At 40.3% G+C, this 24,486-nt stretch overlaps 1 protein-coding gene across 3 annotated transcripts; it reads left to right on the top strand.

The window, feature by feature from the left end:
- The first annotated feature begins 1,078 nt into the window (after positions 1-1,078).
- On the top strand, positions 1,079-24,486 carry LOC124149278 (cytochrome P450 3A29-like). 3 transcript variants are annotated; one of them, XM_046520748.2, is made up of 14 exons: positions 1,079-1,310; positions 4,563-4,659; positions 7,291-7,340; positions 8,143-8,239; positions 10,112-10,228; positions 11,589-11,677; positions 12,840-12,991; positions 14,819-14,955; positions 17,015-17,117; positions 19,934-20,091; positions 20,995-21,083; positions 22,556-22,693; positions 23,902-24,058; positions 24,403-24,486. In XM_046520748.2, the coding sequence occupies exons 1-14, from the start codon at positions 1,240-1,242 to the stop codon at positions 24,478-24,480; spliced, it is 1,533 nt and encodes a 510-aa protein (XP_046376704.2). In that variant the 5' UTR covers positions 1,079-1,239; the 3' UTR covers positions 24,481-24,486. The 3 variants fall into 3 exon arrangements, with proteins under 3 accessions (XP_046376704.2, XP_048250100.1, XP_046376705.2); XM_046520749.2 differs by lacking the exons at positions 1,079-1,310; positions 4,563-4,659 and adding an exon at positions 7,106-7,180; XM_048394143.1 differs by lacking the exons at positions 1,079-1,310; positions 7,291-7,340.

The following is a 24,486-nucleotide window of genomic DNA, read 5'->3' as shown; positions in this document are numbered from 1 at the left end:
CGATGTTTACGACGGACCCCGGATGCCGTAAAACGGGCCGTGAAATACGGTCACTTGACTTTCAGTGAGGTGAGCTAAAAGGCATTTGTGGTTTTTTTGCTTTACTACTTATATATATTTGTATTTGTGATTAGTGAACCAGCAGTTAGCTGGAGTGCTTAAAACTCACATAATATTGCAACGTTATCTCAAATTGCAAATATGTCACGTTCCTGGTCCAAAAATTGGAGACTTAGCAACTCCTCATATGTCTTACATCATTAATGTACCTGGAGCAATTTCATCATGTAACCTATGGGTGCCACACTCAACAGTATTCCGGCTAAATACCGAGGCCTGAAATAATCGTGTCTGGGCCCGACAAACCGGTGACTGACAGCATGAGCAATGATCAGCGACATCATATAGGATCACACAGTTCGGACAACCCATAGAGTTTGAGCACCCGGTCATTTGAACGCCTCCGTGGTCTTGTGCTAGAGCGTCCGCCCGGAGAGCGGAAGGTCCGGGGTTCGATCCCCGACCGCGTCATACCAAAAGACGTTAAAAGATTGTACTTGTTGTTACCCTGTCTGGCGCTCGGCATTAAGGGCTAAAACAAGGACTGGTCGGCTCGGAGTCAGTATACTGTGTCTGAGTGGGGTATTCATGTTAAACTGCGACATGGTATCTCAGTGAGCTAGCACTATAAATCGGCATCAGTCCGGACTAGTACAAGCAGCCACACAAACACACACGCACATCGCTATATAAGTGCAATAATCTTGGACGCGACGTTAAACCCCATTTCACCTCACCTCACCTCATCCGGTCATTTTAGTTGACTCTGAGCACCAGCGTAGGTTAGGGGAAGTCAGTCAACCATCAAGGGGTATACCACATATATCAGGCCCATGATATATCAACATACTGATGCCCATGATAGAAAGTTGACATACTGATGTTGGATACACTGTAACAACAAAAATATCTCTTAATGAGATTGGGTCGAGCACTTGACATAGTTGTAAATCTCAACCGGCTGCTGTTGAGACGGTCCCCATATAACGCACGCTTTGATAAGTTGACTGATAAAATATATAGGTCAAGCAGTTGCGAAATAAACAACTCATGGGACAGGGAAAGAATGAGCTGACAACACCGTATATATGACCCGCGTTCAACGTTGAACAACTACACAAGCTGAACGAACCGCTGACCTGTTGCCAGCAAGTTACTTTCTGTCACACAGACTTCGGCATGGAGCTGTTCAGTGGAACTGTACCGTTGACACTTGGTCTATTTGGGGGCTTCGTGACTTTGCTTTATATGTAAGTATTTAGAGGATATGCATGTGTCGAGTGAAATATCATGTTTTCTCTCTGTCACTCGATGAGAGAAACATCGTATTTCATCCTATATATGAAATACTTTGTGTAGATCTCCACCGGAAAATGATTTTTATTCATTACAAATGTAAAACCTTGAAACGCAAATTCTCCCTACCTGACACGCAGGGGACGTATCACCACCCCTTGTAATTGCGACTTAAAAAGTAGTTCGGCGTTGGCAAAATCTTAAGTAGTATCAGCAAAAGTAATAAAAAACACTTGAGGTCACTTAAATTATTTATCATACATCTAGATATTATTATCTACAAAATCAACCTTAAAAAATATCCCTTTTTAAATTAAAAGTTTGTTTTTTTTCCATAATTTAAGACAATGCTTTGAAGTCGAGGCATTATAGTTGATTATACTGCCTGTGAAAGAAAAAGTACCCTTGAAAATTGGATTTGTCAAAAAATACAAATGTTATCAAAACGTTACTTGGCTGCAAATTAAGTTATAACCGCGAGATGGGTGATCAACTTACATCAGAAGTGACCCGTGAAGATTCCGGGATAGAATAGGTCTTCAGCAACCCATGCTTGCCGTAAAAGGTGACTATGCTTGTCGTAAAAGGCGACTAACGGGATCGGGTGGTCAGGGTCGCTGACTTGGTTGATAAATGTCATCGATCCCAATTGCGTGGATCGATACTTATGATATCAATCACTGGATTGTCTGGTCCAGAATCGATTATTTACAGACCGCCGTCATATAGCTGGAATATTGCTGAGTGCGGCGTTAAACAACAAACAAACCAAACAAAACATCAGAAGTACCCAAGTTCATGACCAAACCACACAGTAAACAACTGAGCGAATAAACAGTGAGTTTAATTGTCAGCCACAGTGTGAGTTTATTATGTCGGCAGGCAATCATAGAGTATTCCACAATCATTTATGGAATGTTAACAATCAGTTATACATGTGTGAAGAACATCAGCTGAACATGGGGTAGAAGGACTGGCAATGAGTGATATGGGATTAACGCCACTTTTAACAGTATTCCAGTTATATCACGGCGTGTCAGCTTAATGTGGTAGAAAAGCCCGAAGTGATGCAGTTCTCAGACGTTTACCACTTCGGTGAAACCCACGAGCACGGGTATGTTTCTGACAAACCTAGAAACATAATCGGGGCGAACTGGGATTCGAACTCACAATCACAGGTTTCTGGCGTGCCTAAGGGACGCAACTCTGCACAGCGAATCGCGGCGCCTTAGACGCCTGGGCCACCCGTTCCTCCGACTGGCAATGAATGATACATAGCAGAGTCATTGTTATGCTACATACAACAATATATGTGATCTAGTTCTAATGTCATACACCATACACTGTTCGCATAACTCCTCTGACCAGTACAACAAAAGATAACGGTCCTGGAGGCTGTCCGAAGCGTGTTATCAATGTGACACATGGAAGCTTAAGATAATGGAACGTGTTCGGTTAGTTTGGAACATTCCCTTACTTCATAATTTATGTAATTAGACACTACAACCAATCCTTAACATATGGCATATATCGTAATATAACATTGGTTCAACTTTCTCAAAAACACAACTATGATAGTCGTATCAAATACATCACCGTCGAAATAATATATTCCTTGTTTGTTTCATTTGTAACCACAATCAACCTTGTTTTGCCTGGGATTATATTAAAGTGAGTGAGTGTGTATGGTTTTACGCCGATTCTAGCAATATTCCAGTAATATCACGGCGGGGGACACCAGAAATGGGCTTCAAACATTGTACCCAAGTCGGAAATCGAACCCGGGACCGGCGTGACGAGCGAACGCTTTAACCACTAGGCTACCCGACCGCCCCGGGATTCTATTAAAGTAATTGATTACCGATAATAAAAACACACATTTACAATTGTTCTTTTTCAGTGTATATGAGTGAGTATGGTTTTACGCCGCTTTTAGCAATATTCCAGCAATATCACGTCGGGGGACACAGAAATGGGCTTCAAACATTGTGCCCATGTCGGGAATCGAACCAGGGTCTTCGGCGTGACGATCGAACGCTTTAACCACAAGGCTACCCGACCGCCCATTTTCTTTTTTTCTATTGGATGTTTGACACCAATATATTTCTTGTGCTCTCAAAGGATTTGTTTTCAAATATGTAACCAACCATGACAAAAGGAACCTTAGGTGAAAATTAATTTTTTGACTTCACATTATTTTCGTAACACAGTATCACAGGAACACAAAAATACAATTCACAAGCTTCATGCATATTTATTACAGGGATACATGACATCAAATATTTCGGCTCCAGAAATGGGCTTTTGCACATTGTACCCATGTAGGGAATCGAACCCGGGTCTTCGGCGTGACAAGCGAACGCTTTAACCACTAGGCTACCCGACCGCCCCGGGTTTTTGATAAAGTAATTTATTACCGAAAATAAAAACACACATTTACAATAGTTCTTTTTCAGTGAATATGTACCATGAGTGGCGTAGGTTTGCAAACCACACAGTCGCTGTGAGCTTTGACTTTTGCTGCATTCAATACAACCAGTGACTGTGTATGCCCTCCACAAGGAGGGGACACGGGTGGCCCTTTCTAAGGCACATTCGCCGAAACCTACGAGCACGGGTATGGTGCTGACAAACCTGGAAACATAATCGGGGCGAACCAGGATTCGAACCCACAATCATAGGTTTCTGGCGTGCCCAAGGGACGCCATTCTGCACAGCGTATCGCAGCGCCTTAGAAGACTGGGCCACCCGTTCCCCCTGGGCATGCAAGAAACCTTAGATTGTGGGTTCGAATCCCTGTTTCCCCCGATTATGTTTCTATGTTTGCCGGCGCCATATCTATGCTGGTGGGTTTCACCGAAGTGGTATACGTCAGAGACCTGTATCACTTCGGGCTTTCCTCCAACACCAAGCCGGCACGCCGTGATATAACGGGAATACTATTCAAAGCAGCGTTAAACACAACTCACTCTCACTCAAATTAATTGTGATTAATGACATCCATATTCTATAATTTTCTTTTTGATAATCCAAATGTTTACTATCTCTATATTCACAACAACTTTAACCTATGTGTGTATTATAACCCTAACAATGTTTTTAAAGGTGTATATCGTATCTGTTTCAATGAAATTAGTTGTAATGAAATCAGTTTAGCCAGTTTGTAAGTAATCTGTTCGTTTCATTGTTGTGTTTTATTTCGCCAGGTATGGTAGGCGGAGACAGCGCCTGTTGAAGGATGCCGGTATCCCTGGACCAGAACCAAATATCATCTTTGGGTCCCTTCTAACTTTACTGAAGAAGGTAAATGTCGTATGGAGGAACTTTCATGCTCACTGACCATGGGGTATGGGCAGGTCAGTCGTGATTTGCTGTGCAGAGTTGCGTCCCTTATGTGTATCACAAACCAAGCTCCTCGCAGCGATAGCTCGTTCGCGGAGCTGTTTATACCGAGAGTGTAACGGAGGTGTCACGCGCTGGGAAGGAGCTTGTATCACAAACCTATGGTTCCCACTGATCATAATTTTTGAATTATCAATACCGTCGCCGTGGTCTTGGGTTTAAACAAAGTCGTAAAAGTTTGAGACTTGCATTGCATTGTGCTTTCCTCACGCAATAAGCTGATGAGGAATGGTACACTGTTCAAAGTGGCATAAACCCCGTTTCCTCACTCACACAATTTTGCTGACATTACAATAATTAACATTGATTATAATGAACATGAGCGTGTAGCGTGAGCGTCGACAATACTTTATCCTGCGATAAATTACACTTTTTAAATGACGTTATAATGGCTTGACATCATGGCGTTGTTCAAATTATCCTACCCCCCTCATCTCATTAAAATCATACCTTAGTTCTCGAACAAAGATCTGAGAACACACCATTACGGGTCACGTCAGACCGACCAATGGAATGACTGACAAGAAGTCGACATTAGCCAATCAGAAGGCAGCTTTCTCGTGTTTTACAGCACTAATTTCAAATTGGCGACTACGCTTCGAAACAAATTTTGACAAATTCTCGATTAAAAATTTGAAACCTGAACAAAAGAACATTCTAGAACGGCTAATACGTGGTCTAGATTGTATGGATTCAGTCGTTAAGCCCGTAACTATCGTTCGGAATACCCCGTGTTAAAGTTTTCGAGGTTGCATGATAAGAAATCACATTCCTACTGTCACTTTCATGATCAGATAAGCGACACTCTGATTGGTCGGATGAAAGGTCGTTCTGACATGACCCCAAATGGGATGTCCTCAGATCTTTGTTTAGCGGTAGCGAGAACTAAGATCTGATTTTAATGAGATTGACCCTACCCAATGATCTAACGTATCCTTGGTTACAGTTCCATTCATGTTAAACAATATGGCGCACCATCACACCAATAATCGATCAGTGAAATAGTTTCTTTAAACTATTTGTTTTGTTGAGTATTATTTCCTGGGAAGAAATATGACAAGAGGATGTCAACCATCTTTCCTGTTGGAGGGTTATCCTAACCTATACATGCATGTCATTGTATCCCAATTGTGTGGATCGACGCTCATAGTCAATCACTGTATTGTCTGGTCTAGAACGATTTTTTTACAGACCACCGTCATATAGCTGGATTATTGCTGAGTGCAGCGTTAAACCATAAACAAACATTTACCAACCAAAGTTGTCTGAGGGGAGTGTTTGTGTAGTATGTACCTGTCTCTGGTCACAAGAATGAACAATCCTTCAAAAGTTTCATAACCACATTAATTTCTCAGAGAGGGGGCCCCGGTCGTCTAAAGCGCCGCGATTCGCTGTGCAGAGTTGCGTCCCTTGGGCATGCCAGAAACATATGATTGTGGGTTCGAATCCTGGATCGCCCCGACTATGTTTCTAGGTTTGTCAGCACCATACCCGTGCTTGTGGGTTTCACTGAAGTGGTAAACGTCTGAGACCTGCATCACTTCGGGCTTTCCTCCCACATCAAGCTGACGGCTGACAAGCCGTGATATAACTGGAATAATGTTAAAAGTGGCGTTAAACCCGTTCAATAATTACGCACCCTTATTACACATTGTGCGTTGTAACATCATGTGAAGACGGTACTACTTTTGGCATCAGCTGGTCATTCCAAAATGGGTGTCGTTAGCACTGTGCAACGTCTGCTCTAGTCTGCTATAATAACTGTTTTCACTATGCATGCACCTCAAAACTGTATTGTTGACATATTTTACTGGAGGCAAGTTAACAGTTTTTGCAGCTGCCTGTGATCAATCGCAGAACTCCCAAACAATTTTTTTTGAAATAGAGTGTACAGACAATCACTTTTGTATTGTAGTAGTGTAAGCATCATTGCATCATACAAGTTGAAAGAATCGGTTATAAACTAAGTATTATGTCGAAAGCATTCACGGACTCTACTTACTTACGTCCTTGAACTTCGTGTAGTGAACGAGAGTAGTGTCCCTTGGATCAAGTGGCAAAAAGCTCCTTCCTTGCGCGTGACACCTTTACACTCTCGGTATGAAGCACTCTCCGTCGCAGAGGTGACTTAGCATAACACTGGTCGCATGGAACTCTGGGTAGGAGAGTCGGTATTAAATAGAGTATCTCACCCGCGTGTCTTTTGATGTCAAATATGTCAACACGAGTTGATAAAAAACGGAAAAACTCTGAGGCCGCTTGATCATCCAGTTTTGGATGCAAGAGAAAGCTCCGCGAACGGGCTGTCGCTGTGAGGAGCTTGAAATGGGCAGTCTTTAGAAATGACGTCCTCATGTAAACCGATGCAATCTCGTTCTCGAATCTTTCGTTCTGTCTTCAGTGAGTCTTGTGTAGCTCATCGGTAATAACAACCTGTTTAATAATATATAAACCATCTCCTGATTTGTATGAAATCACAGAGCGAACAAAACAAGACTCGAGATTCATACACAGTGTGCGTTTATGTTGCAGGGGATTGACTTTGAAAACAAGAAGGGGAAACAGTATGGAGACGTTTTTGGGTAATGAGAGAACAATCTTTCTTTTTTAATATCAACTATCACCATACACTTCAGAAGTCTTTGGTTGGTTGGTTGGTTTGTTGTTTAACGCCGCACTCCGCTATATTCCAGCTATATGACGGCGGTCTGTAAATAATCGAGTCTGGACCAGACAATCCAGTGATTGACATCATGAGCATCGATCCACGCAATTGGGATCAATGATATGCATCAACCAAGTCAGCGAGCCTGACCACCACATTCCCGTTAGTCGTCTTTTACGGCAAGCATGGGTTCCTGAAGACCTATTCTAACCCGGAATCTTCACGGGTCTCAGAAGTCTAACTATTGGTCGAGCTATCACAATTGTCCATGATCCGATATCAACACATCGATGTAAAGTTGAAATAATTGTTATAATCGTCGCGCTAGTCTTTTGATAGTATGGGTTTACTAAAAAGCTGACAAAGTAATAGTTCTTTGGGCATTTGCCTTGATCCATTTGATCCAATTGCCAGTCATCGCTGTTTATAAAGGTGTGTCCTATTTTTCAGATTATTGTGTTCTATCATGACTATATGTGTCTCAAGGGAATCTGTTAACTTTTCAATGATAAATTTCAAGCATTTATGACAAATGCAAGGTGTGTCTGAACATACACCAGGTCATGGCTGAGGAGAGTAGATAGAGAGCTCCATTATCTCGAAGGTACCTTTATGGTTATGGAAGAGCAGTGGTAGGCACTATAAAGCTTGTAACGAAGTACCGATATGTCGACATGTATCCGAGACTTCATGTTCAAATGTTTGTACATATTTTTCAGCGAATGGCTCGGCGGAATCCCGATGATAACCGTCTTTGACCCTGACATTTTAAAGGAGGTTTTGATAAAAGATTTTCAAACATTCACGGACCGATTGGTAAGCATTTTTAGAATTAAATTTAACACCTTACATCATTGAAAAAGGGAATTGCTGTGGGTCATGTGTCAGGACAGACAATAGTTGTTTAAGATTTCACTGGTGAGGGATACATATATTCGTTTCTTCCAGAAGCGAGTGTCTGAGAAACCAGTTTCTGATCATATGGGTATGTTATGGCTGCTGCTCGACAATGAAATAAACCACGGATTATTGCCAGGTTACTTGTTATATAAACGTCTTTGTTGCCCTTTTTCAGTCATTTCCTCGTGTATCATACTGTTTGATACTCTGTTGTGGGATGTGAACAGACGTTACGTTTGTGTGATTATTTACCTTTACGTTTGCCATTAAATTTATACTGGTACTCCTTTTTCAATGTCTCCTCTGAAACCACAGTGTTTATGATACTCAATTTCTGATCCCAGATGCAGTATGTATATAATCGAGTCTGAACCAGATAATCCAATGATTGACGTCATGAGCATCGATCCACGCAATTGGGATCGATGACATGCACCAACCAAGTCAGCGAGCCTGACCACCCGTTCCCGTTAGTCGCTTCTTACGACAAGCATAGTCGCCTTTTACGGCAAGCATGGGTTGCTGAAGACCTATTCTACCCCGGATCTTCATGGGTCATTTGTGAAATTGAGGGTTTATTTTTGGCACAAGCAATGGTATCATACAGATTTTCCATGGTAATTGTACAGTTGAATTCGACTCGACCCTACCCCAGACGTCATTTCGGGTAGCATTGGGAGGAACCGATATTGAAACTCGTTTCACTAATGCAGGTGACTATCACGTTACACAACACACGACATGTCATGTCCATATAATTATTGCTTGATATCAAATTGTTTGCCCAATTTCTATTAACCTATGAAATATCTTTTCGCAAATCCTTCCGTCAATTTTACGAACTATATGTGGAGTAATCTTTCCGTAAGAAAATATGAGTGAAGTCATTTAATGTCATGCTCCATTGGTACCTGAAGTATATTATATTAGTATTACAAGTATATAAGAACTCACACAACATTACTACAGACCAAATACAGTGCATCAATATGATCCAAGAACCTCTTTAACAAATTTACTCATTGTTTAGTTGATAACTGTTTAGTTTTGTGTTGTGTGTATACTGTCTATTGTGTTTAGTTATAGAATAATGGTATGTTTATTTGTAATATGCAACAGGAAATAAATAAATATATTTACAAAATATATATATATATGTCTTGTAATTACCGAGTGGGCCAAAATGATAACATCACTGTCACTTTATCTGAAATTTTCCAATGGTAAAAGAAAAACATAATAAGCCTGCATGTATAAAGACGTTTATATGGGAAAATGGAAATTCACTATTTACCAAAGCTCTTGACCATTATTTAATACCCATGCTTGTTTTGATACTTACCTCAGCATGACATGTTTCCTGTGACGTGTGTCTGTGTATGTGTGCCAGGTATATTGGTTCCAAGTATCCTATGCTATGGATGGGGTGATCAGGCAAGGTGACTCTGTCAATTGCATGTCATCGTACCCGGTGAACGTTGGTCGTTGCTCATAATATCACAGGGGCGGTTGCACAAAGCGATCTTAGCGCTAAGATGATCGTAACTCCCATACTTTAACACAGGCTTACAATAGTCTTAGCGCTAAGATCGCTTTGTGCAAGTGGACCCTGGTGTCCCCCGCCGTGATATTGCTGGAATATTGCTATAAGCGGCGTAAAACCATACTCACTCACTCATAATATCATAATATCACCGGTTCGTCCGGTCCAGATTTGATTATTTACAGGTCGTCGTCATACAGCTTGATTATGAGCAATGCGTGAAAAACAATCTTACATATTTCTAGGGCTTTGATCTCAACGATTACCCTCTCACCACCAATCTGTTCAACGCGAAGATTGCCACCTGGAAGAGGCTTAGGAAAATCACGAGTCCCACCTTCAGTGCCGGCAAACTCAAAAAGGTATCTCTCAAGAATATAATAACATATATGTTGTCCTCTATGTGTCTGAATATTGCAAATCTAGTTCAGGCTGCGGGAAAATATTTCATCATAAATCTAGCTATGACTTTGATGTAAAACGGACATACAAGTTATAAACAGCCACAATGCCAAGCGTAATCATACAGTAGGCTTAATATTGACAGGTCACCGTAATGTTAGAAATGTCAAACAGATCAAATTAGTTATTCAGTGCTATCAAGTGTAATTATCATTAATATCCAAAGTGAAATGTACTTTGAAACACTTTAGAGTTAAGTGAGTTATCAGATATCTTCAATAACCATGGTCATTGTTTATCTAGGTCAAATCACAACTTACTGTCCACAAATAGCCACGATGCAAGATTGTACACAAGAAATAGTCCCTGACAAACATCGATGTTATCACTCAAAATACATCATAATTACAAACAGTGAATAAATATAATCACAAGGTAACATGGAATGCATCAACCTGTACAATAATAATGAAATCAGTAGGTATATTATTCATAGATGTAAACAGCATAGTGACACACAGGTCATGTCTTAAAAGTGCTACGAGCGCGAACATTCAGTGATGGATGAACATAGTTATCAATAGTGAACATGCCCCCCAAACGTTGACTCAGATAGATGACAGGTATATCTATGATATAATAATCTTATTTTTTTATTTAAAGTGAAAATCATTAATGGACATTTACAGATAGATCGTGATGTAACGAAAGGTTTACTACATGAGTGAGTGAGTTGTGTTTAACAACGCTTTTAACAGTATTCCAGTTATATCACAGCGTGTCAGTTTAATGTGGGAGGAAAGCCTGAAGTGATACAGGTCTCAGACGTTTACCACTTCGGTGAAACCCATGAGCACGGGTATGGTGCTGACAAACCTAGAAACATAATTTGGGCGAACCAGGATTCGAACCCACAATCATAGGTTTCTGGCGTGCCCAAGGGACGCAACTCTGCACAGCGAATTGCCGTGCTTCAGACGACTGGGTCACCCGTGCCCCTGTTCACTAAATGTATTCTGATTACAATTACTGCTTATATTTAACTCCTATAACAATATATACACATTTCACATATATTATTGTTCCTATAATTTATTAAATGTTTGATTGGCAAAGTGGTGGACTAAATAGAAATAGTTCTGTTCCAAACCATCAATACATTTTCAATTAATGTTGATGAGCGAGCGTGGGCGATCTTGTCAGCGTCACTTTTACGTTTCAGTCTATCAATGGGCGCGAGGGAGTAACCGATGACAAACTGAACCTATTTTGTGAGCAATGTTGATACCTTGACTAAATGTATGGTACTGTATTTTCCAGATGTGCGGAGGATTAAATCTTTGTGCCCAGAAACTAACAAAGAACTTTGTTCATGCTGCTGAAAGCGGTGAAGTAGTTGATTTGAAACAGTAAGATCTTAGTCAGTCATAAAAGCTTCTGTCAGCACCAAAATATCAAACATAAACGTGTGGCAACTACAGCTGCCAAAATACATTAAGGGCGCCAAGGATAATCTGCTCTTATTGAAAAGTTGATGTTGATGTATCGTATTCGACGTAATAAGCGCTCATTATTTGCTAATATATTGGCTAGTGAACAATCCCAATTAGAACCCCTTCCGATTGATTAATGTACACAAGACTTATTTATTCGCGTACAATACGCACTCGTGTGTAATATGCACCCTTAATTATGGGCAATTAAATTCTGGAAAATCTGTCGTGCATAAACATTTCAGGCTGTCAGCATAAACCTCGAAATTAATATTTCAACTATGTTTTCTTTCACCAAAATAATATTCTGATAAGAGCCCCCTATTTCTAATTTTGAGAGCGCCCTGGGCATGCTTATCACGTCGAATACGGTAAACAGTGTTTGACTTATGATAAACTGCCGAGCAAAATACAGTAAACACTTGAAAACTGGATTTCACCGAAAAATTACCAAAAGTTTTCAAAATGTTACTTAAAACAGTTGCTGAAACGCTGCAAACATAAAACACAACTAGGACCAAATTTGGGACCCGTACCAAACACATCACCATGAAATAACCATTCCTTGTTTGATTTGGGGGCCCGGTTGGCAAAGGCACCGCGATTCGCTGTGCGGAATTGCGTCCCTTGGTCACGCCAGAAACCTATGATTGTGGGTTCGACTCCAGGTTCACCCCGATCATGTTTCTAGGTTTGTCAGCACCATACCCATGCTCGTGGGTTTCACCGAAGTGGTAAACGTCTGAGACCTGCATCACTTCGGGCTTTCCTCCCACATTAAGCTGACACGCCGTGATATAGCTGGAATACTGTTAAAAGCGGCGTTAAACCCAACTCACTCACTCTACCACCCACCAAGATCACTGGATTGTCTGGACCCAACTCGATTATTTACAGACCGCCATCATATAGCTGGATTATTGCTGAGTGTGTGTTAAACAACAAACAAAGAAACAAACTATCTACAATTTCCCATGACATAACAGGATTATTTGTTTAGTTTGATATTCACATCACACTTTTCACATTTTCAGTTTCAAGTTTATGTTTCATGTTATTTGTGAAACTATTATTTCAGATACTTCGGGGCATTCACCATGGACGCCATTGGCAACACTGGATTCGGGATTGACATCGATTCACAAAACGACTTTGACAACAGCTTTGTTAGAGAAACCAAGAAAGTGTTTGATAACGCTTTTCTCGCCAACCCAGTCGTTTTTTTTATAAGTAGGTTTCGTAAACATTTGTTATTCATATAACCAACACACATGACATGCCTATCATGAATACTATTTCAATTTCACACCTTAACATCTGCAATGTTCATCCTTGTGTATTGCGACAGTATAATATAGATTGTTGAGAAAACATGTTCAAAAGGGGACTTTATCATACACTATACATATAAATATAACACGTGAACTCCAGAGAAAGGCCAGTCATGATGATCCTTCGAAACACTTGGCGTTAAAAACAAAATAGCAGTGAAAATTATATGAATGGGCCACTGCAAATCAATGATATCACATGAATCACTATCAAGTATAGTGATGATACCAGGTGTTCTAAAAAACTGTTAGCGTATCCTGCTCCGAATTGGAAAGACACATGCAAAGACATGCAAGTCAGGAATTCACACAAACATGTGGAACAAAACGGAACTGAAAATGGTTCAAATGTTGTTAAATATTCAAAGCTGTTAAACTGCAATTGTAAATGTCTAGATATGTGAGTGAGTGAGTATGGTTTTACGCCGCTTTTAGCTATATTCATGCAATATCACGGCGGGGGACACCAGAAATGGGCTTCACACAATGTACCCATGTCGGGAATCGAACCAGGGTCTTCGGCGTGACGAGCGAACGCTTTAACCACTGGGCTACCCGACCGCCCCTATTATGAAGGGAGGCAATCATTATCATCAACTGTCACTGCTCAATAATGCAATGCCTTGGTGTGATACTCTCGTGTTCATGAAGATCCGTGAAGATTCCGGGGTAGAATAGGTCTTCAGCAACCCAATTGCGTGGATCGATGCTCATGATATTAATCACTGGATTGTCTGGTCCAGACTCGATTATTTACAGACCGCCGTCATATAGCTGGGATATTGCTGAGTGCGGCGTTAAACAACAAACCAAAAAACCAACCAACGTGTTCATGACTCTTATGTGCGGTATTGTAATACGAAATTCCATTGGTTGTACATTTTTTGTCAGCAATCAAATTTACTAGGAATACCGATTCGCCATATCCTATTCCTACTTTTACTTGATGTTCCTTAAACAGATGGAATCTTTCTTGCTTTAATTATAATGGAACAATAATCAAAACCAATATTGAGACAGTTCAGTAAGCCCATAGGAGAAAATGGGATCTTTGTAGTAGACTTGACTGCAGTAAAATATTTTTTGTTTCATTCTTAATGATGTTTTGAAATGAGGACCATGTCTAAAACATTTAAATTAAAAATCAGTTTGGAATCCATTGCGTGAAAGCTTTGTAGTCACATGTATGTTTTTATTCCACATGACCTACTGTTTGGCCACAACAAAGAAAGTAATTTTTTTGGAGTCTCCTCACCCTTGTTTTTCTCCTTCAGTAAATGTCGTAATGCAGGATAAGTTTACAAATGTAAAAAATATTTAAATTTTACTTATTTCTGATCAGACACATCACGAACCACCATGTATCATGATTTATAATTGCTTCTTAAACAAAAGATTAAAAAAAAAAATATATGTCAATAAAAGATTGTTGACATAATTGTAAAAGAAATTTTTTTTGATATGCAGAAGAGAACAAAACTAACATAGAAATTAGATTGCAAATTACTGCAAAGAAGAAAATTATCCAAAAGACCTGAAATCAATGTCATTCAAAACGGCAGCGCCAGAGAATAATGTTGATAAATATCTGCCGATCTTTGGGCGCAAAAGGCAAGAGAGTGATGAAAATTATATGAGTGGATAACTGAGTGACGGTGTTCACGAAAAGTAGTTCCTAGCTCACCTGTATTTGAATTTGTCTGCAACATGAACCAAATACTTTCAGTGCTGTTCCCTGAACTCACTCCCCTGGCAAAGATGCTCGGGGTCAGTGCTTTCCCGAAGTCAACCAAGAAGTTCTTTACACAAGCTGTCACAGAAATGATCAAAGAGAGGAGAGATGAACCAAGAGAGGAGAGAGAGGTCAGTGTGCCTTTCCACATCTTGTTAGTATGAGCAGGCAGTGAGTGAGTGGGTTGGGTTTTAGGCTGCTGCTTGTAATATTTCAGCAACATCACAATGAGGGACATCAATAAAGGGCTTCACACAAGGGCTGGGACGAATCCAAATTTACTACCCGGGTACCCGCACTCCATCCCACCCTATTACCCTACCCTACTCGGTACCCGCTGTAGGTCTCAGGAGATGTCTCAAAATGTCCGATTGGGAACATTTTTAGCATAGCCCTGGCAAAACGTATTTATATACACGTATTAAACAATCTGGTCATTCATACACTGAAGTTGAATTAAGTTATATCTTTATTCAATCATATGAGAAATCAGAAGGAATGGGTGCCTAGTCAGAAAGAAATGTTGACATTAGTGACTTGTAGTGTAACAATAGAGTTCCAGATATTTTTTGTCATTAAACAGTATAGCACGTGACTAACCCCGGGTCTGGGTAGTCCTGTGGGTACCCAGGTCCTACTCAGTACCCACCCGACCCGGGTACCCGAGTTACCCATCCCAGCCCTACTTCACACATTATACCCATGTTGTTGAACAAATCCCAGGTGAATGTTGTGAGCAAATACATGCTGCTTCATTATGACAGCCTAGAAACTATTGAGTCCACATGTGCCCCAACCCCTGTCCACACTGAACGAAATTGTTGATATATCCTGATGTACCCTGTTTTGGAACAGTTAAGATGGCATTGCTGATATTTCGAGAGAGGAGTGATTCAAAACTCTGCTTCATACCAGTAGGTGACGGCTTCAACAATAGAATTCAGCTACATTCCGAAAAAAACCTCCTCGATAAAAGGCGCAATCTCATTAAAACCAGATCTGAGTTCTTGCTGCCACTAAACAAAGATCTGAGGACATCCCATTACGGGTCACGTCAGATCGACCTTTCGCGAACTTTGACCGACCACTGAAATGAATAACAAGAATTTTGAAACCTTAATAAAAGAACATTCTAGAATGGCTAATACATGGTCTAGATTGTATGGATTCAGTCGTTAAGCCCGTAACTATCGTTCGGAATACCCCGTGTTAAAGTTTTCGAGGTTGCATGATAAGAAATCACATTCCTACTGTCACTTTCATGATCAGGTAAACGACACTCTGATTGGTCGGATGAAAGGTCGTTCTGACATGACCCCTAATGGGATGTCATCAGATCTTTGTTTAGCGATAGCGAGAACTAAGATCTGATTTTAATGAAATTGATCGCATTATAAAGAGAGGTATGACGTCATCAAAGCTGGCAACTTGAGAATGCACGTGTTCGGCCCCCGTCAACATTGTAGTCATGTGAAGTCATGTGATCAAAGTGTCACTTACCAGATCATGAAAGTGACAGTCGGAATGTGTTTTCTAATCATGCAACCTCGAAAACGTTAACATGGGGTATTCCGAACGACAGTTACGGACTGATTTTGTCAAAATTATCGTCTATCTCTCGGTTCCGCGGGATAAACATTTGAACGGAGGAGGCGTTGCACAGTACGTGGGAAGTTCTGCAATACAATCGCAACAATATATTAGACATTCCAGAATGTTCGTTTGTTCAGTTTTGAAAATTTTAATCGAAAACTGTGTCAACATATTTTTCAAGCGTACTCTGAAATGCCGTAAAGCTCGAGAAAGCTTCTTTCTCATTGGCTGATATCGAAATTCTGGTTATTCGTTTCTGTGGTCGGTCAAAGTTCGCAAAAGGTCGTTCTGACATGACCTGTAATGGGATGTCCTCAGATCTTTGTTTTGCGGAAGCGAGAACTTAGAATCTGATTTTAATGAGATTGCAATATCATATACGGGTGTTAAAAAATAGGTGTTGTTCAAAACTAGGGCACTCGACGATACTTTAATAGGATCAGTAATAAATATCAAGCAAGCTACATTGAATTAAATGAAAGTCACGAACATGTTCGTGGTAAATTTTGTAAAAATGTCTTCCCATGCATTAATTGGAACCTTATGATTTTGTTTGTAAGGCATATAATATCCTAACAGTCGAATTTGTTTTTTTAGAGGAGGGTTGATTTTCTGGAGCTCATGTTAAATGCAGAGGATGATGGTGGACATGAAGATGGCGCCAAGATTTTAGATGAAGCAACAAAGAAATCAGCCAATAGTAAGAATAATTCAGCATGGAGTGAGAGTTGTTTGTGTATATCTGCTGGTAAGGAGAACAGTGGTGAAACTTTACTCGTCCTCAAGCACAACCACCAGGGTAGAATAGCCTTCAGCAACCCATGCTTCCTGTAAAAGGCGACTATACCTGTCGTAAGAGGCGACTAACAGGATCGGGTGGGAAGGCTCGCTGACTTGGTTTGAAGCATGTCATCGATCCCAATCGATCGATGCTCATGATATCGATCACTGGATTGTCAGTTCGAGACTTGATTATTTACAGACCACGTCATATAGCTGGAATGTTGCTGAGTGTGGCGTAAAACAACAAACCAAACCAATCAAGCACAACCACCTGATGACTACTGTTTGTAGCCCTTTGCATTGTGTGAGTGAGTGACCATGGTTTTATGCCGCCTTTAGCAATATTCAAGCAATATCACAGTGGCAGACATCAGAAATGTGCTTCAGACATTGTATCCATGTGGGGATTCGAACCCTGGCGCAACAAGCGAATGCTTTGCCCACTAGGCTACTCCACCTCCCCTATAAGACAATTGGAAATGAATCTTGGGCATTGGCGTATCTTTTTAACTCATGTTTTGATGCCAATAAACAATATTTTTCAAGTTTTCCACCTTCATATAAAACAAACTCTGACATTATATTAAAGAATTGACTTCAGTTTGTGCCTGGTTGTGTTTGTTGGTATTCTTGGTGAAAAAAATGCATATTCCTCCCTCATCACTTTTGTTTTCATAAAAAAAATGTTTTTTGAAGTCCTTTCTCTCTCCTCACTTTTGAGAAACATGTGCCTGGTAAACATTTATTTTTATGCAGCCTTTCCAAAGGGACATAACAATGTATCCATGACTGGTTAATCGGTAAAGTTGTTAATCTGAACTGGAAATGATAACGTCAGGGTTAAAGAGGTTACATTGTATGTTACTGTATATGTCCACAGATAAGCCAAATTTTGAGGACCAGTAAAAAGATTCTGTAGAAAGGGGTCGGTTTATCCACGGGATACACTTTCATGATAGTATTTTTCAGATCGCGATCTGTCAGAAACATAGCCAGAATGACGGTTCGATAGATTACGACTGGTACTTTTTAGGAGGGTTTGCTTGAAATGCTAATAGTGTGATCTGATGTATTCATGAAATACAAGCAACAAAACCTTTTCCATAATCCTTAGAGATATTTGCTGATGTCAGAGTCAAGTGTACGATTCTGACACCATAAGCATATGAATCACTGTCAAACAGTGATGATACCACGTGTTTGTGAAAAAGTGAGCATATCCTGCCCACCAGTGGTACCAGTCACAAACACATGCAACGGCAAGGCAAGTGTTCATCTGAACAATCACGGGAACAAATGGTACACCAGTCACAAACACATGGTTAGTCACTGAGAATTAAACTGCATGGTAAAAGAAAATACACACTGGAAAATTGGATTTGACCAACAAAAAACTTATCAACATTATCAAAACATTACTAGGCTGAAAACAGTCACAGAAAAGCTGCAAACATAAGGTGCAAAACATAACGATGATACCCGAATACAATACATCACCATCAAAAAACATTTCTTGTTAGTTTCTTTTATAGCCACCATCAAACATGGGCGTTTGCCGGACAGTTTATTTTTCATGTGGCGAACTTACGAACCACCAGCCCCCACAAACCCCACTCCACTATAAGGGTTCATGTATAAAATGTATATATGTATAAAGGGAAATCACTAACTGTTCCAATATTTACATTTATCATATAACGGGTAGGTTTCTCGGCAGGATAAAGCCAACGGATAAAAACGATATCCGTTGGGGTCATATGCGGATAGAGATGCAAATATCAAAGGTCAAGTAGGGACTACTTTCACTGTTTATAAACAAACATGGCGTCGCCCTCGTCATTCGGGGATCGAGTCAGAGTTAACCATCGGCAATCTGGATAAACTACAGGGATAATTGCTATCATTATCAAAAGAACAGTCTAATATACTGAAAATCCGTGTCTAGCTGTGACGTAGATAAGGCATTTTATAAGTCTGGGCAACTTAAGAGATATAAATTTCGAAACAATTTTGCGAGGGCACGAGGCCTAGCTAAGCGGGATCAGTAGCCATATCTGTGCTTGTAGACCTCTGCGGCTTGAAACCTTCACCACAAATTAAAATAGTTGGATTTGGCCGAAATATATGTGAATTGTTACCTTGTTGCGTTTTGTCGCTGTGTGTACTTCTGACTACACTTCTTAACGTTATGACAGGACAGACCGACTGTCAACAACGTCTGTGGCTGTGACGTCTCAGAGACTAGGGTTAGAGTAGCTTCCCTTTGACAAAGGGCAGTTACTCTAGCGAACAGACCGATGGATTGCCGCAAAAGGCAATTAAAAACAATTGTTGTTTTGCGTTTATGTCGCTTCGCCACTGTATAAGAAATAGATTTCATTTGGAACTATATTGGCTACTGTCACTGTCCGACTGACACGTCACTTACCCTCTGACGTAATAAATATTAATGCGCGCATTGCAGGAAAACTTGCAATGTTTCGATTATGTTTGTGAGAGAGGGAAAGCGATTTTTAAGCACAGAACTAAAGAATGACATTATATGATAAAGAGGTTATCACGCTTGTGTGTTTGGGGATGGTAAATATCCTGTATTAGGAATAAACACTATGTATTTAGCTCGCCAAGGCTCGCTAAATACAATGTTTATTCCTAATGCAGGATATTTACCATCCCCAAACACACTCGCGTGATAACCTCTATGGATATGTCAATAACATTATTTGTCTCCAGCACTGACGACGGATGAAGTTATTGGTCAGGCGTTTGTATTCTTCCTGGCTGGATACGAAACCACGGCGAGCACTCTGCAATATATTGCATACATTCTGGCAACACAGCCCGGTGTGCAGGACAAACTTGCAGAGGAAATATCTTCAGTACTCGGAAATGTACGCTTTCAGTATATCTTTTTAATTACCAGTATATCTGCAAAAAAAATTTAAAGCTACATTTTATTAACATTGTCTGAGCTATCATGAACCATAATCCTAGGATTCATTATAAGGGAAATAATTTTAGTCATTGCATCCATAGAGTCATCTTCCCGAGGCAAGAGAGTTAACTGACTATAAAAGTCCAGTTTCCAACCTTGCCGAACTAGGCTGGTATTATGGAGTTACAATTTGGCTGGACTAACGAGTCTGTGCATAGTCCAATCAAAATCGCGCAACGAAATCGAAATCCGGTTCGTAAACTGTCATGTAGATTTCGGTCTATTGCAGGATTTGCAAAGCATGTGCACCGCCAGCTCGTCAACAGATATTTTCCACATCTTTTCATGTCTTTAATCACGGTGCTCACGTGATTTGATGCATTTCGCGATGTAATTGTTTTATCACAATATAGAGCTTGATCATCGATCAGATCGTCCTGACCGGGCGCCCCCATTTTGTTCAAAGCAAATGCAAGTGATACGAGAGGTGGAATTTTATTGGTCCATAGGAGAGGCTTAGAAGGGACATAATTCGTAGTAGCCAGGAAGACAAGTCATGGCCAAGACTCCACTTTTGAGAAATTGTTAATTATTAAAGAAAATCGACAATGGTATTACTGTTATTTATCCATGCATCATAAGTGACAAATCTGGTGATGTAATGTAAAAATGATGACAATTGGTATAGGTGTACAGTGTTGAAAAAAAGTTATGACCTTTTGATTCTTTCATATTTCTATAGTCAGTCTGTCATGGCATGGCACGACAGATCAGCTATAGTAATATGCCGAAATCGGGCGGAACTTAACATTTTTTTAGTAGTATACATGTAGTTCATGTTCAGTTTCTTTGTTTTCAGAACGAGCCTGATTACGACAATATCCACGGATTGGTGTACATGGATCACGTGATCAACGAAACCCTGAGACTCTACCCAGTGGTTCCAGGGTAAGTATATGGAACAGTTCGTTTCTTATTATCTCAAGGCCTAGGCTGAGAACAGTCTCAGAAACACTGCAAATCTAAGTTCCAAGACATTACTATGATACGCGAATACAAAACATCACGCTCAAGAAACAAGGAAGTATTGTGAGTCAACTTTTGTCACCTTTTAGGTTTTCCACACCTTGATCTATATCGAGTGTAACACCAGAAAACAAGCTGCTTTCCACTGCAGTGTCCTCTTCTCAATATAGTCACCTTCCTAATATATATGTATATCTGAAACCCACTGCACGTGGCAATTGTATCACTAAGGTGATCGTAACTCGCATTCTTTAACATAGGCTTACTACAGTCGTTGCAGTATGATCGCTTTGTTGAAAAGCTTTGGGTCCAGCTGTACTTGTATGCAAAAATGCTTGATGATGATGACAGCATGACATTCTTTAACATAGGCTTATGACAGTCGTTGCACTAAGATCGCTTTGTTGAACAGGGTCCAGCTGTACTTGTATGCATAAATGCTTGATGATGATGACAGCATGACATTCTTTAACATAGGCTTATGACAGTCGTTGCACTAAGATCGCTTTGTTGAACAGGGTCCAGCTGTACTTGTATGCAAAAATGCTTGATGATGATGACAACATGACATTCTTTAACATAGGCTTATGACAGTCGTTGCACTAAGATCGCTTTGTGGAACCGGGCCCAGGTTAATAACATCAGATAACACTTTATTATTTTAGGGTCATGTTGTGCCCCATTACATTATCAGCAGCAAAAGAAACATGATGAAATAATGAGTGAGTGAGTGAGTTGGTTTAACGCAGCTTTGAATAATATTCTAGTTGTATCACATCGTTTCAGCTTAATATTGGAGGAAAGCCCGAAGTGATGCAGGTCTCACATGCTTTTCACTTTTCGTGAAACCCACGAGCACGGGTATGGTGCTGACAAACCTAGAAACGTTGATGATGTCAGTCACTGGATTGTCTGGTCCAGGTTGGATCATTTACAGACCACTGTCATATAGCTGGAATATTGCTGAGTGTGGCGTTAAACAATCAAACAAACAGAATAATGTCCAGGGAAAATTACTGGAAATATTTTCACCTATAACCATGCCCCAATGGTAATATTACCAATATATCCCATTTTTTCAAGACATGTGACGACGATCCGGGGTGGAATAGGTCTTCAGCAACCCATGCTTGCCGTAAAAGGGGCCTATGCTTGTTGTAACAGGCGACTAACGAGATCGGGTGGTCAGGCTCGCTGACTTGGTTGATGCATGTCATCGTATCCTAATTGTGTGGATCGATGCTCATAATGTCAATCACTGGATTGTCTGGTCCAGACTTGATTATTAACAGACTGCCATCATATAGCTGGAATATTGCTGAGTGTGGCCTTAAACAAAAAACAAACAAACAAAACAAGACTTGTGACAAAGAATTTTGATTTCTTAACATCAGAATTAACCGTTACGTGTCCAAGACAACCACAATCAAGGGATGGACATTTCCTGAAGGGGCATTAATCAACATCCCCATCGTCGTCATGCACAGAAACCCAGAGGTTTACCCAGAACCAAAGAAATTCAAACCTGAGAGGTAGGCCATTGTTGTAGCAGCAATCACTACGTTTATACACCCGTGGGATTCTGGGTAAGAATAAGTCCCTAGTTACCCATGATGTCTGAATGGATAAGGAGGTCAGGCTCGGTACATTGCATGTCATCATATCCCAATTGCCTGGATCCATGCTCATGATGTCAATCACTGAATTGTCTGGTCCATACACGATTATTAACAGACTGATATAAGGCTTAAAAAAATAAAAGAATTGGTGCTCAGGCAATGGTTTTTAAAAATATAGTGCAGGGGGTGGTGTCTTTTTCTTTTTTGGTTGTTCGAACTGTAGTATGTAACCAATAAACAGTTGTGTACAATCAATCTGGGAAAGGGCCTCCCTACATAAATGTATTCCTTGATGAGTAAAATACTGGAATACATGTACAAGGGAAATAAAAACGAAATGTGCGGCAAACTTTATGATGATGCGGGCGGTGCCTGAGAACCAAGACTATTTTTTTTAGCCTACAGCTGGATTATTGCAGAGTGAGGCATTAAACAACAAACAAGCACTTTATTCGTAAAAATATAGATCCCTTATTTGTTCTTGTACAAAAGCTTGTCCTTTATTACATGAGTGTTCGGTCCATTTCTCTGTAAATGCTTAATGGCAATATAATTTTGGACCAATTATGTTTTCCCAGTAAAACAACTTACTATCAATATTGCTTCGCCACATATAGACAGGCTAAATATGTGTTTATTCTCAAAGATGCTTACTCTTTCCGTCTGCATCTTTAAGTGGCGGGGGCATGGGTAGACCAGTCATCTAAGGCGCTGCGATTCGCTGTGCAGAGTTGCGTCCCTTGGTCACGCCAGAAACCTATGATTGTGGGTTCGAATCCTGTTCGCCCCAATTATGTTTCTAGGTTTGTCAGCACCATACCCGTGCTTGTGGGTTTCACCAAAGTGGTAAACGTCTGAAATCTGCATCACTTCAGGCTTTCCTCCCACATTAAGCTGACACGCCGCGATATGACTGGAATACTGTTAAAAGCGGTGTTAAACCCAACTCACTCACTCACTCTTTAAGTTGCATTTGGAACCTGTAGTATCAGTGAAACCAAGCTTGACGAATACTCTGCACCGCTGCCGAGAAAGAATATAGAGGTTGAAATCAATCCCAACTTCACTCTTCCAATCTGTATTAAATTGTTCCTAATTCCACCAGAACACATATTTTTCAGATGGGAAAAAACGTCTGAGATCAACCCTATGCACTATCAGCCATTTGGCCATGGACCACGACAGTGTATCGGAATGAGGCTCGCCCTGATAGAGGTGAAGGTCGCTCTCATCCATCTGATGAGGAAGATCCAGTTTGTCAGACTGGAGGACACACCGGTAAGAACAGCTGGAACAAACTATTTTAAAACTTTATTACTCGTGTTGATATATTTGATATCAGAAGACAGGTCTTAAACCTAAACTATTTTCTTTTAAGGATTAAAGGTGAATTGGTAATTATAATTTAATTTGTGATGTTTAGAAAAACACCTTCCATTGAACTTTTTGCCGTGGGCATCATCTGTCAAGAACAAGCAGTAAATGCATTAATGATTAATGCAGGATAAGTATACAAATATAAATAAATACCTCGGATTTTACTGGATTTATTTCACCTGAAAAACATGTACGTCACCTTATATTTTCGGCAAATATAACTGTCCAAAATTTGTCATTTGCAGGACGAGCTGACAGAATTTGTCGTCACAGGCGTTTTCGCACCAAAGAAACCACTCAAGCTGAAAGTTCAACTCCGTTGATTGAGA

Source organism: Haliotis rufescens, unplaced genomic scaffold (genome assembly GCF_023055435.1).
Source record: "Haliotis rufescens isolate VD_foot unplaced genomic scaffold, xgHalRufe1.0.p SCAF_13, whole genome shotgun sequence".
NCBI classification, from domain to species: domain Eukaryota; kingdom Metazoa; phylum Mollusca; class Gastropoda; order Lepetellida; family Haliotidae; genus Haliotis; species Haliotis rufescens.
The sequence above is the reverse complement of the archived record's forward strand: the minus strand, read 5'-3'. Positions and strand labels throughout refer to the sequence as shown.

Excerpts from the sequence above, each read along its gene's own strand:
- LOC124149278 (XM_046520748.2), top strand. The coding sequence starts at position 1,240 with ATGGAGCTGTTCAGTGGAACTGTACCGTTGACACTTGGTCTATTTGGG. Across the intron at positions 4,660-7,290 it reads TTCTAACTTTACTGAAGAAG|GGGATTGACTTTGAAAACAA; the intron begins GTAAATGTCGTA and ends TTTATGTTGCAG. Across the intron at positions 7,341-8,142 it reads CAGTATGGAGACGTTTTTGG|CGAATGGCTCGGCGGAATCC; the intron begins GTAATGAGAGAA and ends CATATTTTTCAG.